General features: G+C 48.9%; 5 protein-coding genes across 5 annotated transcripts; 3 read left to right on the forward strand and 2 right to left on the reverse strand.

Moving 5' to 3' along the window:
- Nucleotides 1-3,417: 3,417 nt before the first annotated feature.
- Nucleotides 3,418-4,175, reverse strand: LAJ45_11745 (uncharacterized protein; the record flags this gene model as incomplete). The annotated part of the gene is made up of 2 exons (XM_046121220.1): nt 3,418-3,750; nt 3,822-4,175. The coding sequence occupies 2 exons, from the start codon at nt 4,173-4,175 to the stop codon at nt 3,418-3,420; spliced, it is 687 nt and encodes a 228-aa protein (XP_045965581.1).
- A 51-nt stretch (nt 4,176-4,226) lies between these two features.
- LAJ45_11746 (uncharacterized protein) lies at nt 4,227-4,613 on the reverse strand (the record flags this gene model as incomplete). Its single annotated transcript, XM_046121221.1, has 1 exon — nt 4,227-4,613. The coding sequence occupies one exon, from the start codon at nt 4,611-4,613 to the stop codon at nt 4,227-4,229; it is 387 nt and encodes a 128-aa protein (XP_045965582.1).
- Nucleotides 4,614-6,724: 2,111 nt separating this feature from the next.
- On the forward strand, nt 6,725-7,941 carry LAJ45_11747 (uncharacterized protein; the record flags this gene model as incomplete). Its single annotated transcript, XM_046121222.1, has 2 exons — nt 6,725-7,457; nt 7,526-7,941. The coding sequence occupies 2 exons, from the start codon at nt 6,725-6,727 to the stop codon at nt 7,939-7,941; spliced, it is 1,149 nt and encodes a 382-aa protein (XP_045965583.1).
- A 606-nt stretch (nt 7,942-8,547) lies between these two features.
- Nucleotides 8,548-9,141, forward strand: LAJ45_11748 (uncharacterized protein; the record flags this gene model as incomplete). Its single annotated transcript, XM_046121223.1, has 1 exon — nt 8,548-9,141. The coding sequence occupies one exon, from the start codon at nt 8,548-8,550 to the stop codon at nt 9,139-9,141; it is 594 nt and encodes a 197-aa protein (XP_045965584.1).
- A 1,209-nt stretch (nt 9,142-10,350) lies between these two features.
- Nucleotides 10,351-11,051, forward strand: LAJ45_11749 (uncharacterized protein; the record flags this gene model as incomplete). Its single annotated transcript, XM_046121224.1, has 3 exons — nt 10,351-10,504; nt 10,620-10,714; nt 10,782-11,051. The coding sequence occupies 3 exons, from the start codon at nt 10,351-10,353 to the stop codon at nt 11,049-11,051; spliced, it is 519 nt and encodes a 172-aa protein (XP_045965585.1).
- Nucleotides 11,052-19,614: the final 8,563 nt, after the last annotated feature.

Consider the following 19,614-nt stretch of genomic DNA (forward strand, 5'->3'; position numbering starts at 1 on the left):
ACAATTATTTCCGCACTCAACCAAATCATTACCACTTGTTTTACTGCACTTTCTGAAAAGGTACCGCGTTCTTTTATAGCAATTTAGTACTTTGATTCCACTTTGAAATAATAGTAATGCAATGACTACCTGCACTAATCTAATCAAAACATAAAAATCAGGTCTACTCCGCCGTTTGATTCCTGTAGGACAAACCTTGAGTAAATGTAGTAATATCGGGGTATGTATGATTAATTGTATGAGGTGGATTCTGCGAAGATTAAGAATGGTTCATTGTTCAGTTCGGTTTGTTCGATGATAGTAGATTAAGTTGATTGAGCTTGTTAGGTTTCGGCGAACTGTGGGGGGGCAAAAATTCCTGTTGTTATGATTTTCAAAAAGCATATGTTCAGGACACCTTATTGGGACATGATGGATATACCGCACCAGTTGGAGACAGGAGAGACTTGTAAAAGTCTTCTTTTCCTGCCTGCAGGGCTCCATGGGGTAGATAGGCGTAAGGGGGTTGTGTATGACAGTTTATTAGTATTTTGCTATGGTTACAAAGATTGTTTTCCTTTATTAAACAAGTAATTTGGGAGGGATAAGAGTTCACAATTTAGGGACAATTGTGTCAATAACGTTCTGTACAAATAAATATGCGATAAGATTTTAGTATATCATGCAGTCTATTATCACACATCATCGTCTCTGTAAAAAATTTTATTGGCGTTGTTAGGATCGTAAGTTGTTAATATTATATATCCTAATTTAGTTTCTAAGTATATTTGAAAATTTTCGTTAGGTTTCGGGGTTAGCGGCTTTCAGACAAAACTAAAATGTTTCAAAAGAATTCAGTTTGTGGGTCGGAAAAAATAATCCAGTAAGTTACCAGAAGTAATTAATTTTCTTGAAATTTTGAGCAACCCTAACCAGGAGATATTTCAAACCAGAGTGCAACAATACAGAATATGGAATGTCGGTCATGGATTGTCACTCACATATTGGGTTTCAAGTATTGCGAATATCATGATCCGAGATTGAAATCCGAATTACTGTTAGAAAACACACACGGGCAGTAAGCTAGAGATCAGAATCCGAGTCGGTGCAATAAAACGCACCGGAGTCAAGGAGTGGGATTCGCCCAATGCGGTAATCCGGAGGTCAGAATCCGAAATTCATGTATTCCATCGAAGCGGAGGATGGGGAAACTCGGCATCGTTAAATTTCGAGCGCCGTCATGATCGTGAGGTTGAGACGGTGCGTTCGGTACCATGCAGGCATCGATCGTGGTACCCGACTGGTGAGTGACGGCGCCGGAAGTGCTGCAGGACAGGCCGCCAAGACTCACAGGGAGTTACCCTACCCAACAGCCCCCAACCACCACCTACGCCCCTGCCATCACGACCACCACCCCCGGTACCTACATATTTGACGATGGCGATGGACTCGGGGCGGCCTATTTAATCGGTAAGCACGGAATTGGGAATTGTGGGGCGACGGTTCCCAGGCAACCTCAAAATCCTGTCCGACATTCTCCTACTAGAATCCTAACTAACCCTGACTAACCCTAGGTGGCTGACCACTTTTGTTTAACTGCTCCTAAAGTGGTCTTTCTATTGTGCTGGCATTGATGTCTCCCTCCCCTCAATTTAGCTTTGTTTTGTTGCAGTTTTGTAAAAATTTACGTTTCCGGCTTGTTACTTGAGTTAGTGTACAATATGGTGCCTACTTGCTATTGATACAGGGTAATTTAGTACACAATCTGGCACCAAGTAGATGTCAATTAAATCTCCGTTGTACAGCTATTTGGGACTCGATCTAGCCATTGCTTTGGTTCCTACATCGGTTTTCGTAAAGTTATCTAAATCTAATAGTAGATGCAAGCAGAAGGTGGTAATCAAAGTAGCAGGTAAGGTACCAACAGCTGAGGTATGAATGGGGAATCCTCACAGTATATTCTGTAAAATTTGATATCATTCGCCACTGACCAAGGAATCAGAACTAGGTTACGGCATATATTGTATTTCAGATCACCCAAATAAGCAAAGCATGATTGGTCATCTCAGAGATTGGTTAACCATGGTAGGTGAAAACCACAGGGAGCATGGAGAGCCCAGATTAGTGGGATTAGTGCACCGTTGACAGCTAATTATATATGACTCCATTGTTTTTTACTGATCTGGATTTGTTGGCGGAGAGGTGGTGGTGCAAGCCCAGGCTATGAGGGTGTAGGCTGTGGAGGTGAGAGTTATACATGAGAAAGTAGTGAAACCTTGCAAACCTGTATGTATTGCAGGTGCAAACTTGCTTTCGGTCAGGACGCAATGCATCCATACAGGTAAAACAATCGCTTCACGACGCTTGTTCTAGGAGGCAAAGGCAAGTCAACCGTACGTCCCCTATATAACAAAGGAGAAGTGGGTGAAGGGGACTGTACGGCACGTAGAACTGCATACTATAGGGGTCTCCGTGTTTTTGGGGATGGGGGGGGCTAACCTTAACCCTAAGTTCACCCCATCAGAAATGAGTATAATGCTCCCAAAGCGCTCAACGTGCTCCCGGTAGTGCATTAAGACGTGCAATTTGATGAAGTTGAAGTGCGATCTTTCCCGAATCTCCCAGATCTCCTCCAAGCCTCGTTGGGTGCTCTGGGAGCATTGCTAGGTGCTCTGGGAGCTAGTTACTGCTTTCGTTCGATCTCTCGCATCCTTTAACGTCTTCTTGTTCGCCCTGAATTCTAAAAAGATATCCTTGTGTTTATGGAAATCCTCGAGATAGTTCTCCATATAGTTCAGTGTGCTCGTTGTATGACTCCCATATTGCGCCATTAAGTGGAAGTCTATTAGGCTTCGAACACATTTCAACGCTTTTACGAAGTCGCTCCTGGCAGCCACTCCCGGGTTTCTCAGAGCAGCCGCGAGTGCTCCCAGAACGACCCGCCCCAGATTGCGCATCTCTTTCCCTTGCCATTGGGTGGTAGAACGATATGCTTTGTTTGGTACTGCCAGCCCAGGGTAAGGCGCAATCGAAGCCCAAGCGCTGTCGAACTCCTTCAATCGGTGAAAGCTTCTTCAAGAAGCCCTGAATCCACTCCATCATGTGCTTCAACATCCCCAGGTAGATATTTTGCAATATGTCCGGTTTATTGAGATTGTACGGATTAACCCTCGGCATACCCCAGAAAGCATTGAAGAGTGTTTTGACCGATCTCGCAACAAGGTATTCTACCGGTTCCAGGTTGCCCGGATTCTCGCTAAATACCTGTACTCTCCCCCTGTAGTCCTCGTGACTGCGCATAGAGCTTCGACGAGTGCTCCCAAGATTGTGAAACTCCACCTCGCATCTTGGGCAAGCACTAGTGCTAATGTTTTGCAAGTCTGAATGCTCGGGTTGGTCAGCGATCCAGCCCGAGAGCACCGGAAAGCATAGTCGTTGTTAGCCATCGGCGCATTTGATTAACTCGCCGTCCTGAGAGCACTCGCGAATGCTTTGAAAGATCTCCCCAAGAGCGCGGTGCAGCGCCATTTGACTCTGACGTCGTAAAATGGAGTTAGCGAGTGTTGTATTCTTCCCGAGCTTCGGTGGCACAGGTAGAAGCCCTAGGAGAATGAATGAATGCCCTGTGGGCTTGTTGCGCACCGACGACTTGATGTTCCCGATGGTAAGATAGATTGGCCAGGCTTTCTTGTCCCCGCTAAAATTTGTCAGATGTGTGCCATCCGACGCGCAGATAATTGGTACGACAGGGGACCCCTCCGGTAACGTATTCTATCGAGAAAGCATTAGCGACATCTCCTGGAGTACTCGGAGTTCAAGTTGAGAGGGCGAGTCCTACGGACCTGTATCTCCCACCACCAATCTCCTGTATGCATTTCTACGTACATTCGCTCACCGAATTCATTATGCTCCACCACCGGCGAGTACACCAATGAATCCCGGAAGGCACGTTGCCCCAAAAGATATCGGACGACTAGCATTGGATCCCGGTAGTAGTAAGAGATCTTCTCCCCCCCAATATCCACCTCCGAATGATTCCAGCTCGACTTTCCCAATATGTCGTTCATTTCCTCCAGCCTCTTGATAAAACCTCGCCCAGTGCTGTAGGAGCACTCGTCACTGCTTGGCGGAGCGTGTAGAAAGAAGCTGTCGATGTTTCCCTGGGAGGCTTTGGACAGTATGAAATACCTTGCCATTCTGAACTCGTATGCTGACCTGAATGGGTGCCATGGGTATCGGAGAATGCTCTATGAGCATTCGTCGTAGTCCTCCGAGCGGTAAAGTGGTTCCCCAGCACCCTCATAAACTGTTGTAGATGCCTTATGTCCATTTAAATCGCCGTCTGTCTCTTCCATCACGAAATATGATTCAGATTCTAGGTCCGAATTGTTACCGGAATCTTGGTCAAAACTATCCGACTCCGAAGCGTAATGCGTGTCTGAATAGCAGTCAGGAATGCTCTCTGGGCTTTCATCAGTGTCGTCGGGAGTCTCCGCAGGTTGATCGTGATCCAGGAGCGAATATTGGTTTCCCAACCATTCATATGCTTCCAGAGGATAGGTCGTTCGAAGATGTCTGTCAAAGTTGGCGGAGGAGCTGTACTTCTTGCTGCAAAAAGGGCAAGACGATTTCATTGAATTCGAGAATTTGCAGTCTGCCAATGCTGAGGAGGCTCTTTCCTGCAGGTGGTGCAGAGTGCTCTAATAGCAATTAGTCACCACATGAGGCTCTCGCTGCCAAGCGGTTGTACAGAGTGCTCTACAAGCGATTTGTCACCCCATGCGGAGTGCTCGCTACAGAACGCTCGCCAAATGAACGTGAGCCTTGCGCTCGCACCTCCACCATAGCGAGGCAGATTTTGACCTCATACATCTCCAACCGAATAATGCAAACACAAACCCCAACACAAATACAATAGGAAGAAACAACAATCACCACAATCAGGCCGCCAGCGATGCTACGTTCTACCCTCTGAGCACTCGCACACTCTCTGTGAGCACTCGCGGATGCTTTTCAGATCGAGAGACTATTCTCAGCGCCAAATTCAACACCAATATCGACTACGATCTCAAAGGATGGATTTTCTCCGACTCAGCTTCCTAGCGCACAGAGCACCGATACCAACAAGAACACAAACACCAACCCAAAACCGGAATGCTGCCGACACCACTATCAATGCTACCATCAGAGCATCCTCGAGTACGCCTAGAGCATTCATCTACGTCATTTCAAATTGAATCAAACCACCAAAGCATTTTCGAGTACGCCTAGAGCATTCATCTACGTCATGTATGGGAGCAAACATTCAGCATGGTAGGAGCACCCGAGGGTGCTCGTACAGCACCCTCGAGTGCTTCTATAGCAATCTCGAGTGCTCGTATAGCATATGGTGGTGCTCTAGGAAGGACGATGATGAGCCTGGTAAAGCTTATTGTACTCGGTATAAGAGCACCCTTCTCCTCCTTCCAGTTCGTGAGATATTCCTAACCATCTTGAATTTCAAGTCCAGCACTACCTATCGCTTCAAGCGCTCTGCTATCTAAGCTTTCAAGATTACCTCTTGAAAGTGCATTCAAGTCTCGTTTCAAGTTCAAGCTTTCAAGTTTCGTTTCAAGTTCAAGCTTTCAAGCTATACACTTTGCAATCATATATAAGATGGTATATCTTCCTTAACCCGATTGCTTTCTGAACCATATTCATCACACATTTACAATAGACTCCAAACTCCTCTCAGAGCACTCCCAAGCGCTCACAGAATATCGAAAAACCTCACAAAAGTCGAAAGAGGTGCTATCGAGATCAAGATTCAGACGAATCCAGTAATGATAATAGTGGCAGTAGTAGCAGCAGTAGCAGTAGTAGCTACAAACGCTCCCGCCGAAATCACAAGAAGCATAGATCTTCCCGTTCCTCACGTCGAAAGTCGCGGAAAACTCTAAAGGCCATCCCGGAAGAGATAGCAGAGACATCCTCGGAGCACTCGCCAGTGCTTTCAAGTCCCCCGCAGCTCACACCACATCCCCCGCGGCTCACACCACCATCCTCACAGCGCCCAGCAGTGCCTTCAGTACAGCATCAAGCACCTCCTCGGCAGCGCCCACCACCTCCCCCTCAGCACTCGCAAGTGCCTCCTTGCGTTGCCCACCTCAGCCAGAGCCCTAAAAACGCTGAAGGACTCTTCCCAAAGCAGTGGATATCATTGCAATCTGATTCTGACTCCAACGGCGAAGGCTCAGCAGCAGGCCCAGCAACACACTCAGCAAAGCGCCAAGCAGCACGCCCAGCAGCAGGTCCAGCAGGCCCAGCAGCACGCCCAGCAGCACGCTCAGCAACACGCCCAGCAGCAAGCCCGACAGCAAGCCCGGCACCCCGAAGAAGAAGAAGACGGGCACTTTTACGAGTCCTCAGTGAATCCCCAGAACTCGGCAGCTCACCGCCACCACCACCAGCCCCTGTCCGTAGAGCCGTGCTTCCAGTTCATTCCACTGCTCCAGCAGTAACCGTCAGTGCTTCACAGAGAGCACCAAAGACAGCAACCCGACCCCCTCGCCGGCTACCAATACAGAGTTCAGTTTCTGGCCCCTCCAGAGCATTAGACACTCCTTCACCGGTAGAGCAGAGATGAAGCAGCAGAGCCCGTGCCCCAGAAACATACCCGAGTCCTCAAGTAGCATACACGAGTGCTCCGGAAGCATCTCCCACCGCTAAAGGTCAATTCAGAATGACTCAGGCGAATAAAGCAAAAATGACTTTAGGTTTGCTCAACCTACCTAAATTGTACACTAACATCCGCAACAGCCTCAAAGCGCAGATGCAGAACGTCGGTTGGGTTAATAAAAGCGTTTCCGGGGCAGCAGTGTTCGATGCTCTATGCCTGTATTTGATGAACTTACGCTCCCTCCGTGCTTTCCTGCCTATTTGGACAGGAGTCGATTCCGAAGCCCGTAGAGCACTCGCGGACGCTTTGAAGTGGCTGATTGGTGATGTTGGACAGAAGGAAAAGCTATCGAGAGGGCAGGGAAATCGCGAGTACAGAGAAGCTGCCGGCGATAGTGATGATGATGACGACGGTGGACAGCCCGCCCAACGCTCTAGGAAGCGTAAACGGGATCCAGTGTCCGCAGATCTCGATAGACCTTCCATAACGGTCACGGTGGTAGACCCCGATGCTCTAGGAGCATTCTTCAACGTTGTCCTGCCTCCTACCTATGACTGGAACGATCCACAAAATGAGCCTTCGTTCATTGGAATTCTGACAAAGATAACGTTTCCAGAGCTCTGCAATTTGATCCTGAAGCACACCGCATCCGGCAGCGCAATCAGGAGTATCTGGGGAGCACTGGATAACGTTCCACCGGCATCCAATCCACCTGTTCGGCCAATGGAGGTCCAAATCACTGATTCGGAAGAGGTCGAAGGTTGGTTGAAGAATAGCGTTGGCAGGCCTAGGAGGATACTGGCGGTGCTCCACAGAGCAGGTGCGGGTGCTAATTTGGGTGGCGCTGAATCACCCCCGCTGAACCGGGCATTCCCTCATATCGAAAAGACGATTATACCATGATCGATATTCCTACAGAGGACTCTGATTATGAGGAGGGAAGCCACCGCATCAATGCTAAAGGACTGAGGGTATATTTACCCAGAACTGATGCCAGTAATCAAAGGCTAATCCAGACTCTTGTTAGACGTCGAGATAGACAGGAGGATGCTATCGACGACTTAGACCCCAAATACCTGAGGAAATATCCTTTGGGTGTTGGGGTTGCTGACCCGAACTTTGTACAGGGAGTAATCTGGACGCCTGCCGGGATAGCAGCCAAGAGAGCTGCTGACGCACTCGCGGCTGCTGGTGGTGGAGGCGGTGGTGGAGGCGGTGGTGTTGGTGGAGGCGGTGGTGGTGGTGGTGGTAATTCTCCTCCGGGCGGACCTCCGGGCGGTGGTGGTGATGGCGGGCATCATTAGTTTTCTTTGGTATAATCTCGCGTCTGTCTTTCTGCTCAACGAATGCTTACCTCTGGATAGGGGTGTGTATTGTTTTCTGAGCACTTGCGAGTGCTATTGGCATCATTACTCTTCTTTGGTATAATCTCTCGTCTCTCTTTCTGCTCAACGATCGCTTACCTCTGAATAGCGGTATGTCTTGTTTTCTGAGTACTGGCCAGTGCTCCTGGGATTCGGTTCGGTGCTATTTGATGTCTAGATCTCTTTATATGAATAGATGGGTTTCATCGTTTTATGTTTTCTTATATTAGATTAGATTAGATTAGATTAGATTTGATTACGTTCTTCCATTTCTTCTTAATTGAATTGCAATCGGCTCAAACTTCTACATTGCTCTCAGAGCACTCGTTATCGCTTTAGAAATTGCAGTAAAACGAGTGATTAAAAATGACTCGGATGCGGGTGAGCGGACCGGGATGCGGTGGAGCGGATCGATACCATAGGAGGTTAGCGGTGAAAATTCTTCTCGCTTGGCGACGAAAACTCTGTCGCCAAGCTTTGATTTATAATCAAAACACGCAGAAGAATGCTACTAGAGCACATTGGATACTCCTGCCAGCAAGCAGAATGCCTCTCAACAAGCGATCCGCAGGTTCTACACCTCTTTCCACAAAGCAACCACGACTCCCAATACCACCCGAAGAGCATGATGATTCACAGACTGACGGGTCTGAAATACCATTCCGAGCATTGACCGCACTGTCAACTAACACTCGGAGTAGTCAATCGACCAGAACTCGGAGCAGTCAGTCGACCACCGCCCCAATAGCGCGTAAAGGGCTTCTCCGTTCTACCGACACATCGACTGGAAGAAGCAGCCCTAGAAGGGTAGAATTCCATCTCCCCGATGGCAATACTGGCAGCGTTGAAGTGCAAGAGGTGGAGGAAACCGCCGATACCTGCTACTCGGAGTATGACGACTCCCCAGAGAACGCCCAGGAGAGCTCTGAAGAGAATCTGGATGACGTGGAAGAAGAATCTCAAGCTTCCACCCAGCAGAGATCCCAGAGTACGGGGAAGAGGCCTCGTACAGTACAGCCGACTACTGCCAGAGCATTGGGCAATGCTCGGAGGAGACCAACCGGAGTGGTAGCGGAGGTTATTGCTTCCTCCGACGTGTCGGTGGATGTGGTACAGGTTCGACTCCATCCCACCCATTAATGTTAAGGTCAAGATGCTAACGTTTCAGAGGGGAGCACGTCCAGGTGCAAAGGTAGTACGGAGAGCAGCTCCCACTTCGGCAGCCAGACAGAATGCATCCTAGTGGGTGCCCACCGCATCCCACAGACCCACTCCGGTACCCAGCCAGGAGGCATCTCAGGGAGCATTCCCGGCATCGCAGAGAGCACCTCCGATATCCTCACGGTGCATGCCTTCTTCTGTACCTGTGTATTCGCGCGATATTGACTATAGCTCTGCTACATGGCACATCGATCTTTCCTCGATGCGTTCGAGGTACGGCGATTCCTCACCCATTTACCGCCCTTATCGTTCCTTCCCGCCTCTTGAGGGCGTTGGCGAGAGCTCTATGGGCAGTCCCCGGATTCCCTCAAGCCCTCAGGTATATTTACCAGAAGCGCAACCAAGAGTCTACGATATTGCACAGCTTTCGTCGTCAATTAGGGAAAGAAATGCTCCTATAGCAGAAAGCGAGGTTAGTAGTATTCCCGATAGCACTGACAACCGCTTTGAGAGCACAGGTAACATTCATACGAGCAACCTATCTCAGAGATCCCTGTTACCTAGCTCGAGGAGTGCAAACGTTCTCTCAATGCAAGCCTAGAGGATTGAGAAGGAGTGCAGCACGCTAATCGGGGACCACACTCTTCTCCATGAGCCTTTTCCACCTGCAGCTCGGCTTTCAGTCCTGGTAGTAAACATGTGGGCAGCTGCCAGTCGCATGGTGGGATGTACGGTAGATCTCGACGAGGTTGTTATCAAACAGGTGAATGCTCTTGAAACGTTGACGAGTGCTCAGGAAGCATAATTGACAACGATAGGTCAGAAGTCTACACTCCCGAGTGCGTTCGTACTTGATGCACGAGGTTAAAGGGCGCCTGGCGGATTCGACCATCTATGGGCTTGGAAAGCTCTCGAGTCCTGAGGCTAAGGCTGCTCAAGTAGAGTATCTTTTGAAGAATGATCGCTTCTTGAGTCCTGCGCAGGATTATGAGGTATGATCAATCCCCAGAGAGCATCCGGGGGTACTAATAGAGCACTCGGGTGTTAATGCTCGGAGAGCGCCCGGACACCCGGAATGCTTGGAGAGCACTCGCGAACGCTGCTAACAGATACTAGACCTACCGTCTACGGTTTCTTGCACCAGAGATTATCGACATATTGTACTATAAATACTTTGATGGGGTCAGGATGCGAGGGGTAAAAGACCCCGAGTTCCTTGAGCGGATTACCCCTACCTTTATTTGCCTGATATCGACTGCTATTTGGCATGGCATTCGGGCATGGTCAGCCGGAACATACGTGAAGCCTGACCATTACCAGTCACAGAATGAGAGTGTTGTTAGTAAGCATCCCCGATGTTCTCACATCCCCTTACAGCTATAGCGAGTGCTTTGAGAGCCGTGACGGGCGATCCCAGGGCTATAGTGTATCTCCACGCTGACATTGAATACGAGTAGAAACGTTCAACAGGATGAGCAACACATGGAAGGGGAGGAGTAGGCAGAACCAGGAGGCAACGTTGGAGGTGATCAAGGATAACCTCCGGGAAAAGGTGTGCTATAAGGATGGATGCTACAATGGTGGGGTGCTTTTCTAAATACGGAGGCTAACCTTGATAGATACGAGAGAAGAAGGGCATCACTATCGAGGTGATACCCGAAGATGGATTCAGTGAGGACGATGAAGCGTTAGCGGCGGATCTTGCAGCATTCCGGAATGCTCGAAGAGCACCCCCGAGTGCTCCAGGGGATATCTCTGGTTCCGACAACGGTAACGGCCAGGCAGAGGTGGTTCACGCTCAACTTCGGGGCATTGAAGCGGAAGATGAAGGCGAGGGGAGGGATGAAGAGGAGGATCGCGAGGAAGGTGAGGAGGAAGATGATCTATAGCGCACCGGCGAGTGCTTTGGAGTGCAGCGGCGAGTGCTTTGAGGAGATACCTATATACCTGTATTATATCCGATTGGCGATTTCTAGACGTTTGTTGTGTTAGTATTTAGTAATAGAATTACGGTTCTGGATGCTCTGCAAAGCAGTGCCTACTAAAGCAAACAGTAATATGCCTGATAAAAACAGGGCGCTGAAAGGTAAAATACGGTGCGTCGGGCGTCGCGGGAGCAGTCCGGAGTGCTCCAGAAACATTAGCGATATGCCCAGGAGTCGTCAGAGAGCTCCAGTAGCGCCCAGGAGATAGGTCGTAGTCTCAGGCGAGAGAGCATTCCGTCGCGTGAGCGTCAGGGGAGAGAGAATTCCGTCGGGAGAGAGTCACGCAAGAGAGCCTTTAGGCGGGATAGCGTCAGGCGAGAGAGCATTCTGTCGGGATAGCGTCAGGAGTAAAAGCATTCCGTCGCGAGAGCGTCCGGGAAGGAGTACACCTCCTGGATAGCGTCAGGCGCGAGCTCACCCCGTCAGGGTCAGTGTATTGCTCTCGGGACGCACTAGCTGCACTAGTGCGCGCCTGGGCGCGCAGGGTAAACTGGTGCTCGCCAGGGCGGAACGCTATGCGCCAGGAGGCGCCAGGAACGTTCCTTGCTTCTCTGGAGAGGCAGTTTATCTACCGAGCGCCCAGGGCACCTGGAGCATCCAGAGCGTCTAGCGGAGGTTACGGGTTTGCTGATGGATGTAAAACTCCTTCATCATCACGTTGCGATAGAATTCCTGCGGAAACATGGTCGGATGCATCGGTTTCCACCACAATCTTTCAGTCCGGATCGAAATGAACTAGTATAGGTGCCGTTGTAAACATCTTTTTTAGAGTCTGAAATGCTTCCTCCCTTTCATCTGTCCATTCGAATTTTACATTTTTCTTCGTTAGAGCTGTAAGCGGGGCAACAATTTTTGAATATCCTAAAATAAACCGTCGATAAAAATTTGTAAATCCCAAAAATACTTGGACGTCATGGAGATTCGTTGGTGTAGACCATTCTAAAACATCGATAACCTTCTTCGGATCCATTCTGTTGCCATTCGGGGTAAGGATTAAGCCAAGGTATTTCGTTTCTTGAACCATAAATTCGCATTTTTCGGGTTTGAGATGAACGTGATTTTCATCAAGTACCTTTAGAACGTTTTGAATATGATCTTTGTGTTCTGCAAGGGACTCGGAATAGATAAGAATATCATCTGAATAGGCCGTTACGAATTGGTCAAGATAGGGACGTAGGATATCATTGATCCAATGTTGGAATGTAGCAGGAGCATTCGCTAATCCAAAGGGCATTACCGTATATTCAAAATGTCCATATCGAGTTCGAAATGCCGTTTTCCATTCATCTCCCTCTGCTATCCTGATTTGGTTATATCCCCAGCGTAAATCTAATTTGGTATAATATTTTGCTCTCGATAATTTAGCCAAGGTTTCTTTCAACAACGTTAATGGATAACGGTTTTTAATCGTAATTGCATTGAGGCCCCGATAGTCGACACATAAACGAAGGGTTCCATCGGCTTTCTTGACGAATAGTATAGGCACTCCCGCTGGCGATTCGCTATGGCGGATAATTCCTTTGGGTAGATTTTCTTGAAGATAGTCCCAAAGTGCCTTCAACTCAATTTGGGATAGGGCATATATCGGTCCCCATGGTGGTTGTTTGCCTTCTTCTAGTACTATTTTCATATCATGGGGCGGTCAATGTGTTGGAAGAACTGAAGCATCATATTCTTCAAACATATGAATATAGCAATGGAACTCTCTCGGTATCAATTGTTCAATATCGATGGTAGGTTTTTCAGTCGCTGAAACGGTAATGGTATGAGTTTCCGGTAGGGGAATTGATATGCCATGAACCGTAATGGCAGTTCCATTAAGCGAACAATATTGACAGCAGCTTCGAGAGTCAAAAATAAGCAAATTTTCCTTTGGTCGAATCGTAATGTCATGGCGTCGCATCCAAGGTATCCCCATCACAATCGGATAATGTCCCAACTTTGTCACAAAGCATGACGCAGTCTCTCTATGGCCATGAATGTCTAGCGAGACATCAACAATATGGGTAATCTTTCCTGACTTGATAGGTCTGCCATCTATAACATCTACATGACGCGGTATTTTGAGTGGGGTCATGGTGAGATTGTTGTTGCGTGCAAAAGATTCATCGATGAAAGCATATCCTGATGCTCCGGTATCAATAAGGGCGTAGGTGGGTACGAAAGTATTTTTATTCTGTGAAATTGAACAAGTTACTACAAATTGGTTCCCATCCAATTCCTCCTCTGATACCGAAAAACCAGAAATATGCATTTCAGAAAAATCCTTGAATGGTCCCTGGGCTAAGCCACTTAGTGCAGGGACAAATCTTTTGCCGACTCGGTATCGCTTCCATCATTTTCCTCCACTCTCAATGCTGCTCCTCTCATCACCGGTCTCCTTGATTGATTCCCCATTGCCCTTGCTTGGGGGCAGTCCCTAACCATATGTTCAACACCTCACTATAGAAACATCGGCCCTCAGCTAAGCGGGAATTTCTTTCGGTAGGGGTGGGGCGACGACGTCCGCCAGATAAGTCCATCGGTACATCACCTCCCGGGCGGAACGAGGAATGATTCTCAGGGGTAGGTATATTAACGGCCGGAGCCGCCGCACGGGGAGCAGGAGCAGGATTCGCTGGTGGGGGATGAGGAGTCGGAGCGGCAGTAGTATTCCAAGGCTTTTTACTTCCTCGCTTAGCTTCTGCCGCTCGACGACGATTATCCAACCGTTGCAAAAGTGTCGCGCAGGCGTCTACTGTCGCAGGAGTTTCATGGTGTATCATTGATTCATCGAGTTCCGCATTAATACCTTCCATCAAAGCCTCAATCCGAGAAACTTCATCCATCCCTGACTCGGCAGCATACCGTTGAAATTCGGCGAAATAATCAGCAAAGGTTCGATTTCGTTGGCGGATGTTCCTAAGATTCCTTCTAGCTGTACGCATTCGATCAGGGTCCCCGAATGCAGTATCTAGAATTTCATAGAATCGTAGCATGGAAGGCAAAGCAATGCCCTCTTCCCCGACGTATTGTAGAAACTGATTGGCGGCGACACCCTCCAGTCGACTGAATGCATAAGATAGCTTAGACTGTAGTGTGGGGAAGCGGTTCGGCATTTCCCAATAGTTTTATCCTCATCTGTTGCTTGAATAGGTGTAGTTTTTCTCAATCGCGATCTCCCCTAAACACTTCAGGATCTGGGAGCTTTTCCGACCGTTGGGTAGTGACCGTGACCAGTGGTACTGGAGGCACAGGTGAGGCATCATCACCACCAATTGGTTCTTCGTCAGGGGCAACCACTTCCACAGCGACCCGTTGAGTTCGAGCAGCAGCAAGGTCTCGCTCAAACATCTCTCTTGCATTTCCAGCCTCCCTTTCCACCTCTTGTAAATCCGTAGCGTACTGAGCAAGACCGTGTTGGGCCCGTTGGAGAAGTGCATAAGCTTCTATACCGACATTGTTATCAACCTGTGGGTGTTCTTGAAAGAAGGTTTGAAGGGCGTCGCTTAGTTGCTGATAATCGACAGGAACGTGTTCCGACATGGTAGACTATAGTACTGTATTGGTTGGCGATAGAGGACGGAACCTAGTGTAACGGGAGTCTATGGGCGTAGGGACTATAGTGCCAAGGAATACAACCAAGGCGAAAACGTAACAATAGGTATTCTTGACTATGGACTATGGGGTGGTTCTACCTGGTATGATAAATCAGTTGAACCCTATGATGAGACGTAGGACAAACGTAGTATTCGTGGAGTAAATACAAATAAATAAATAAATAGTTTTATATTGCTTTGAAGTACAGGACTTATCGCACACCGAGACCTCCGCCTTTTAAACATAAGAAATAACAAAAGGAACAAAAACAACAACAAAAAGAAAAGAAAATGCAACGCGAAGAGTCATGAGAAGGTACAGAAAAGGAAAGAAAAGAGAGAAACCGTTTGTCATTCCTCCAGGTCCTCCTCGTCCATTTCGTATCAGTCGAGTAGGTTGGTTTTTGCTGCAAATTGTAGAACCAGGTCTACGTTGAGGTTGATAAATAGCCAGTTTTCCCAAGTGGGCGGTCCTGGGATCTTGTCCATGAGTGGCCTCGTAGTTGTTTCCATCGTGGGGAGTCGATCATGGTATGCTTGGAGGATTGTTCCGAGCCACATTGACAGGGTTCGGGTTCCGTGAATGCTGCATGTCTGTCTATCCTAGTGACTTGACATCTTATGCGGTGTATGAGTTTTGCTTTAGATCGGGGAAGTTTTGCTCGCTTGGGTTGGATCTTTAGGGTTCCTGGTTCGTGGTAGTTGGTGCATGGGATGGAGTTCCATTATTCCAGCATGCGTTTGGTGAGGGTGTCGTTCTGGATCCATCGTTCTCTACGATTGCCTGGTTCCTGGAAGGGGAGCATGAGTGATGCAATCCGATGTAGGCCTGTGCCTTTGGTGTCTTTTATTTTGGTGGGGAGGAGCTGTATGAGTCCTTCGTTGAGTGGATGGTCCGCAGGGTAGCAAAGAATGCGCGTCCCATATTTCCGTGATTTGTGGTTGAGGAGGTGTTCAAGTGGGGGGAGTGCTGCCTCTTTTAGCAGTCTTTCGGTTTTTGTCCAACGGGGTAGGCCTGTTATTATCCTGGCGGCTTCATTATAGAGAGGGGATAGTGATCGGAGGATGTGGTCGGCTCCCGTCCACCATGCCTCCGATCCCCATAGGATGGTGGGGAGGAAACCTTGGACGACGAGGTGGTGAATGGATTTTACTGTTGATCCGGGGAGGTAGGCGATGTTTCTGATTCTGCTTAGGGCTCTAAGGCCTTTGGTGATGGTTTCTTCGATGTGGGGTCGGAAGGAGAGGTTTGAGTCCAGCCAGACTCCAACATATTTGAGTCTATCTTTGGGTTGGATTTCTTCTTTTGCGATTATTACCGAGTTTTTGGGAGTTGGGGTGCTCGACGTTGTAGGTTTGAAGAAGACCAGGTCGGATTTCTGTGGTTCGTATTTGATGTTAATGTTATAGGAACTACGGAGCGCTGTCCTAGAAGCGAAGGACAGTAAGGAATACAAGTGACGGGTTGTGATGCGAGGACGGTCGGGTAACGAAAGGACAAGCATAGAAAGGTATCGGGTAGTGTGGGGGCACGCGGTGTTACCACACTAGTATTATACTATTATGACGGCACGCTTACTATTGGGTGTCTCACCTGAAATAGAATAGGAAGCGTGGCTTACGGCTGTAGGCTGTTCTACTTCGGGAAGTAGGTCTAGGATAATAGTATGGTACAGCCTGATGACTGGCAATTGCTAGGTTCATGGTTACGTGCCGGAATTAGAATGGAGGGCGGAACTATGCGGGGGCGCTTTTCTATCTGGGCTATCTTCAGGGAGTCTTATCTTATTCTATTGTCGTTGTATCAGTTAGTATTAGAAAGCGGGCCTTGGCATAGGTTCCAACATGTATAAATAGGGCAGGATTTTGTGAAGACTTGAGGGTATCATCAGCCATCAAGTCAAGGGAATCCGGTTTACAATATCATCAGTTTAAACGCTACAGAATTATCACTTAGCACTGGCTATTTCCCCAAACACTATATTGTACCTTATCCCTAACTTTTACTCTTTACCTATCGCATAAACCACCAAAGTCTCGATAAGACAGCTACTCGCTTAAACCAATACTTTGAGTATTTTGCTTAGTGGCGGATAGTCACCGTGCTCTCAGTAGAAGAATAAGCGCTTAGTCTATTAAAAGGACCAAGGTACTATATGCACCCCCGAGTGGCAACAGCAACCATCGATAACTACCTTTGCTCTACATCCTTCATCGTACGAAGAGGAAGCGCCGAACACCTATACTGCGGATACCTTCACTATACAGGTTTCTTCGCAGAAGCAGGGACCACAGCTACCTTCGAGGAACACGACCCCGAAGTCCTCAACTATCCAGAACTCTTCCCAATTAAGATCACTCTCTCGCAGCGGTCTTTCGGACTTGCCCACCCAGCCCCCTGGTTCATTGCTCAACCTTGGTGCAGAAGAAAAGCACAGCTCAAACTCGAGCAGCTTAGCAATGTCAAGGGCTCATCGGTAACGGTCGGAGGAAGACTACAACATGGAGAGCTCAATCGCCTTGAGAGATCGAGGTATATTGGAAACCCAGGCGAAGAGGCGCCACAGGAAAGAGAGAGATGTGCCGATAGGCTCCCTCTTCGCATCGACGAGGCAGGAAGAATCATATGGGCAGGCGAGGAGGCGGCAGGTAGACCACCGGGAGTTCTCTCCCTACGTCACCCCCATCAGAGAGAGATCCTCTACTCAGAGGCCCTCGGTACCTCGGGTAATGGACGACGACGAGGATACCAATATGGACATCGAGGAGCGACGAGTGGAGAATCCTTTTAGCGATCTTATCCGGCAAGAACTCCAGCGACAAGGGGCTCCAGTAGTGCAGCAACTCAGCCGCGGGATCGAGGAACTCAGCATGCACGTACGAGATATTCCCATACTCAGGGAACTTACCCGTCAGCAGCAGGAGTACACCAACAAGATCGTCGAGGACCTCCACGCCAAATTCGCTGGGGACAGAGCCGAGCGAGACAATCAGCTCAACCAGGTCATGGCTCAGCTACGAGCAGAATCCACCGCCACTACCAGCAATCTCGGTCAAGTCCTTGGACAGATCGTCGAAGCAACTAGGGCACACCAGGAGAGGCAGGAACGGCAGGATCAGCACATAAACGCGCTGACCAACTTTGTCCAGCAACTCCCAAAAGATGGCCCAGTCCAGCTACCCGCGGAGGTCACGGCTGCCCTGGAACGGATGGAGCGGGACAGACAAGCCGCAATGGAGGACCAGTTCGCAGGTACGAAGAAAAACCTGGAAGAGATTATCGAGCAAATGCGGGTAGCAGCCAGTAGAACGGCAGCAGCCCCTGAAGGCTCAGGAGGCGGTGGCGTAGTACCCCTCCAACCTCCACAGAACCCCCCTAGCAATTCCAGAGAAAGACCGGAAGGATCAGGGAGCCAACCCCCCGTGCCCCCTCGCTCAGAGGCAAGGGGAAGCCAGCAAAGTGAGCAGGGAGGCAGGGGAGGCAACGGCAATAATGGCAACGGCGGAAACCGAGCAAGACCTCGAGACCCACCCCCTCCGACTCATCCAGCTCCTCCGATTCAGAGGACGATCGTCGAGCACGTGAACGAAGGCAGAGGAGACGGGAGGAGCGAAGGCGCCGTAACAGGCAGCAAGAGGTAGACATCGTGCACCCCCCTCGCGCCACCCTAGGAGACACGCCAGAACAGGCAAAGATCCCCTTCTCCGGAAAAGCCGACGAAGACGTGCGACACTGGATCAACCAAATGGAAGTCTTAATTGAACTTCAGAGGAAAGTCTGGTGGGACGACCAGACCAAGATCCTGTGGGCATCCTTGGAACTTACCGGAAGCGCGGCAAAATTCTGGCGAAACTTCGTGGAACGACTATCGGTGGACCCCAGCATCGGGACATGTGAGAATTTTAAAAACGAACTACGAATTCAATATGGCAATCGGACCAGTCAAGAGCAAGCCAAGCAGAAGATGGATAGGCTCCGTCAGACTGGTATGATTGATGACTACATCAATGAGATGCAGAATCTGGAATGGGACGCAAAGGTCGGACACATCGTAATGAAATCCATGATCCTAACAGGAATAAACTCCTCGCTGGAACAACGCCTCTCGAACGCGATCGAGGAACCAGAAGATTTCGCGGAATGGCTAGCATGGGTAAGAAAGGTTGGACGCAAGGATCACGAGGTGAAAGCACAAAAAGAAATTTTACGTGGCAAGGATGTCGTGAAACCTCGGGAGGAAAACTCGGAACGGCGAAAACCACGCAACCCCGCACCTCGGAAAACTTTCCCCGCGCCAGCGCACAACTCCAAGCCCTCGGATGACTTAGGTGTCACCAAGGACGAAAAGGACAAGTGGCAAAAGGAAGGAAAATGTTTTCGCTGTGGTAGAGATAACCATTTTGCGAAAGATTGCGTGGCGACGAGTAAGGTCAGGTTAACCGACCTAAAGAGGAAACGAAATCCTTCCGGAGGAAAGGACCACGGAAGGGAGGGTGAAAAGAAGCGGAAATTGGGCCCCCAGAATGAGGCATTTAGGGCGAGGATTACAACCTTGGAGGAGCAAAATTGATTGGGTATTTCTATTTTTCGGTATCTCATGTTGCGTTGCGGTTTCTTTCTACTTTTGGGTCACGGAAACAAGGTTTTTTATGTATTACGGTTATTCTTATCAGGTTGGCTATGGGATTTTCTATATTTGTTTTGTTACACGCGCGGGAATTCAATTCTCTTTACACACACTCTGAGGATGGGGTTTCACCCCGAAACGCCTGGTGCGTAAGTGTTGTACCATGATCTTCATCAAACAACTCGAACTCTCTATATAAACCCCCTCACCCCGCGCTCAACAGAAAAAACCATCGAACCAACCCACACCCGAAACCAATAC

Source organism: Morchella importuna (genome assembly GCF_003444635.1).
Source record: "Morchella importuna strain M04M26 chromosome Unknown Morimp01GS099, whole genome shotgun sequence".
NCBI classification, from domain to species: domain Eukaryota; kingdom Fungi; phylum Ascomycota; class Pezizomycetes; order Pezizales; family Morchellaceae; genus Morchella; species Morchella importuna.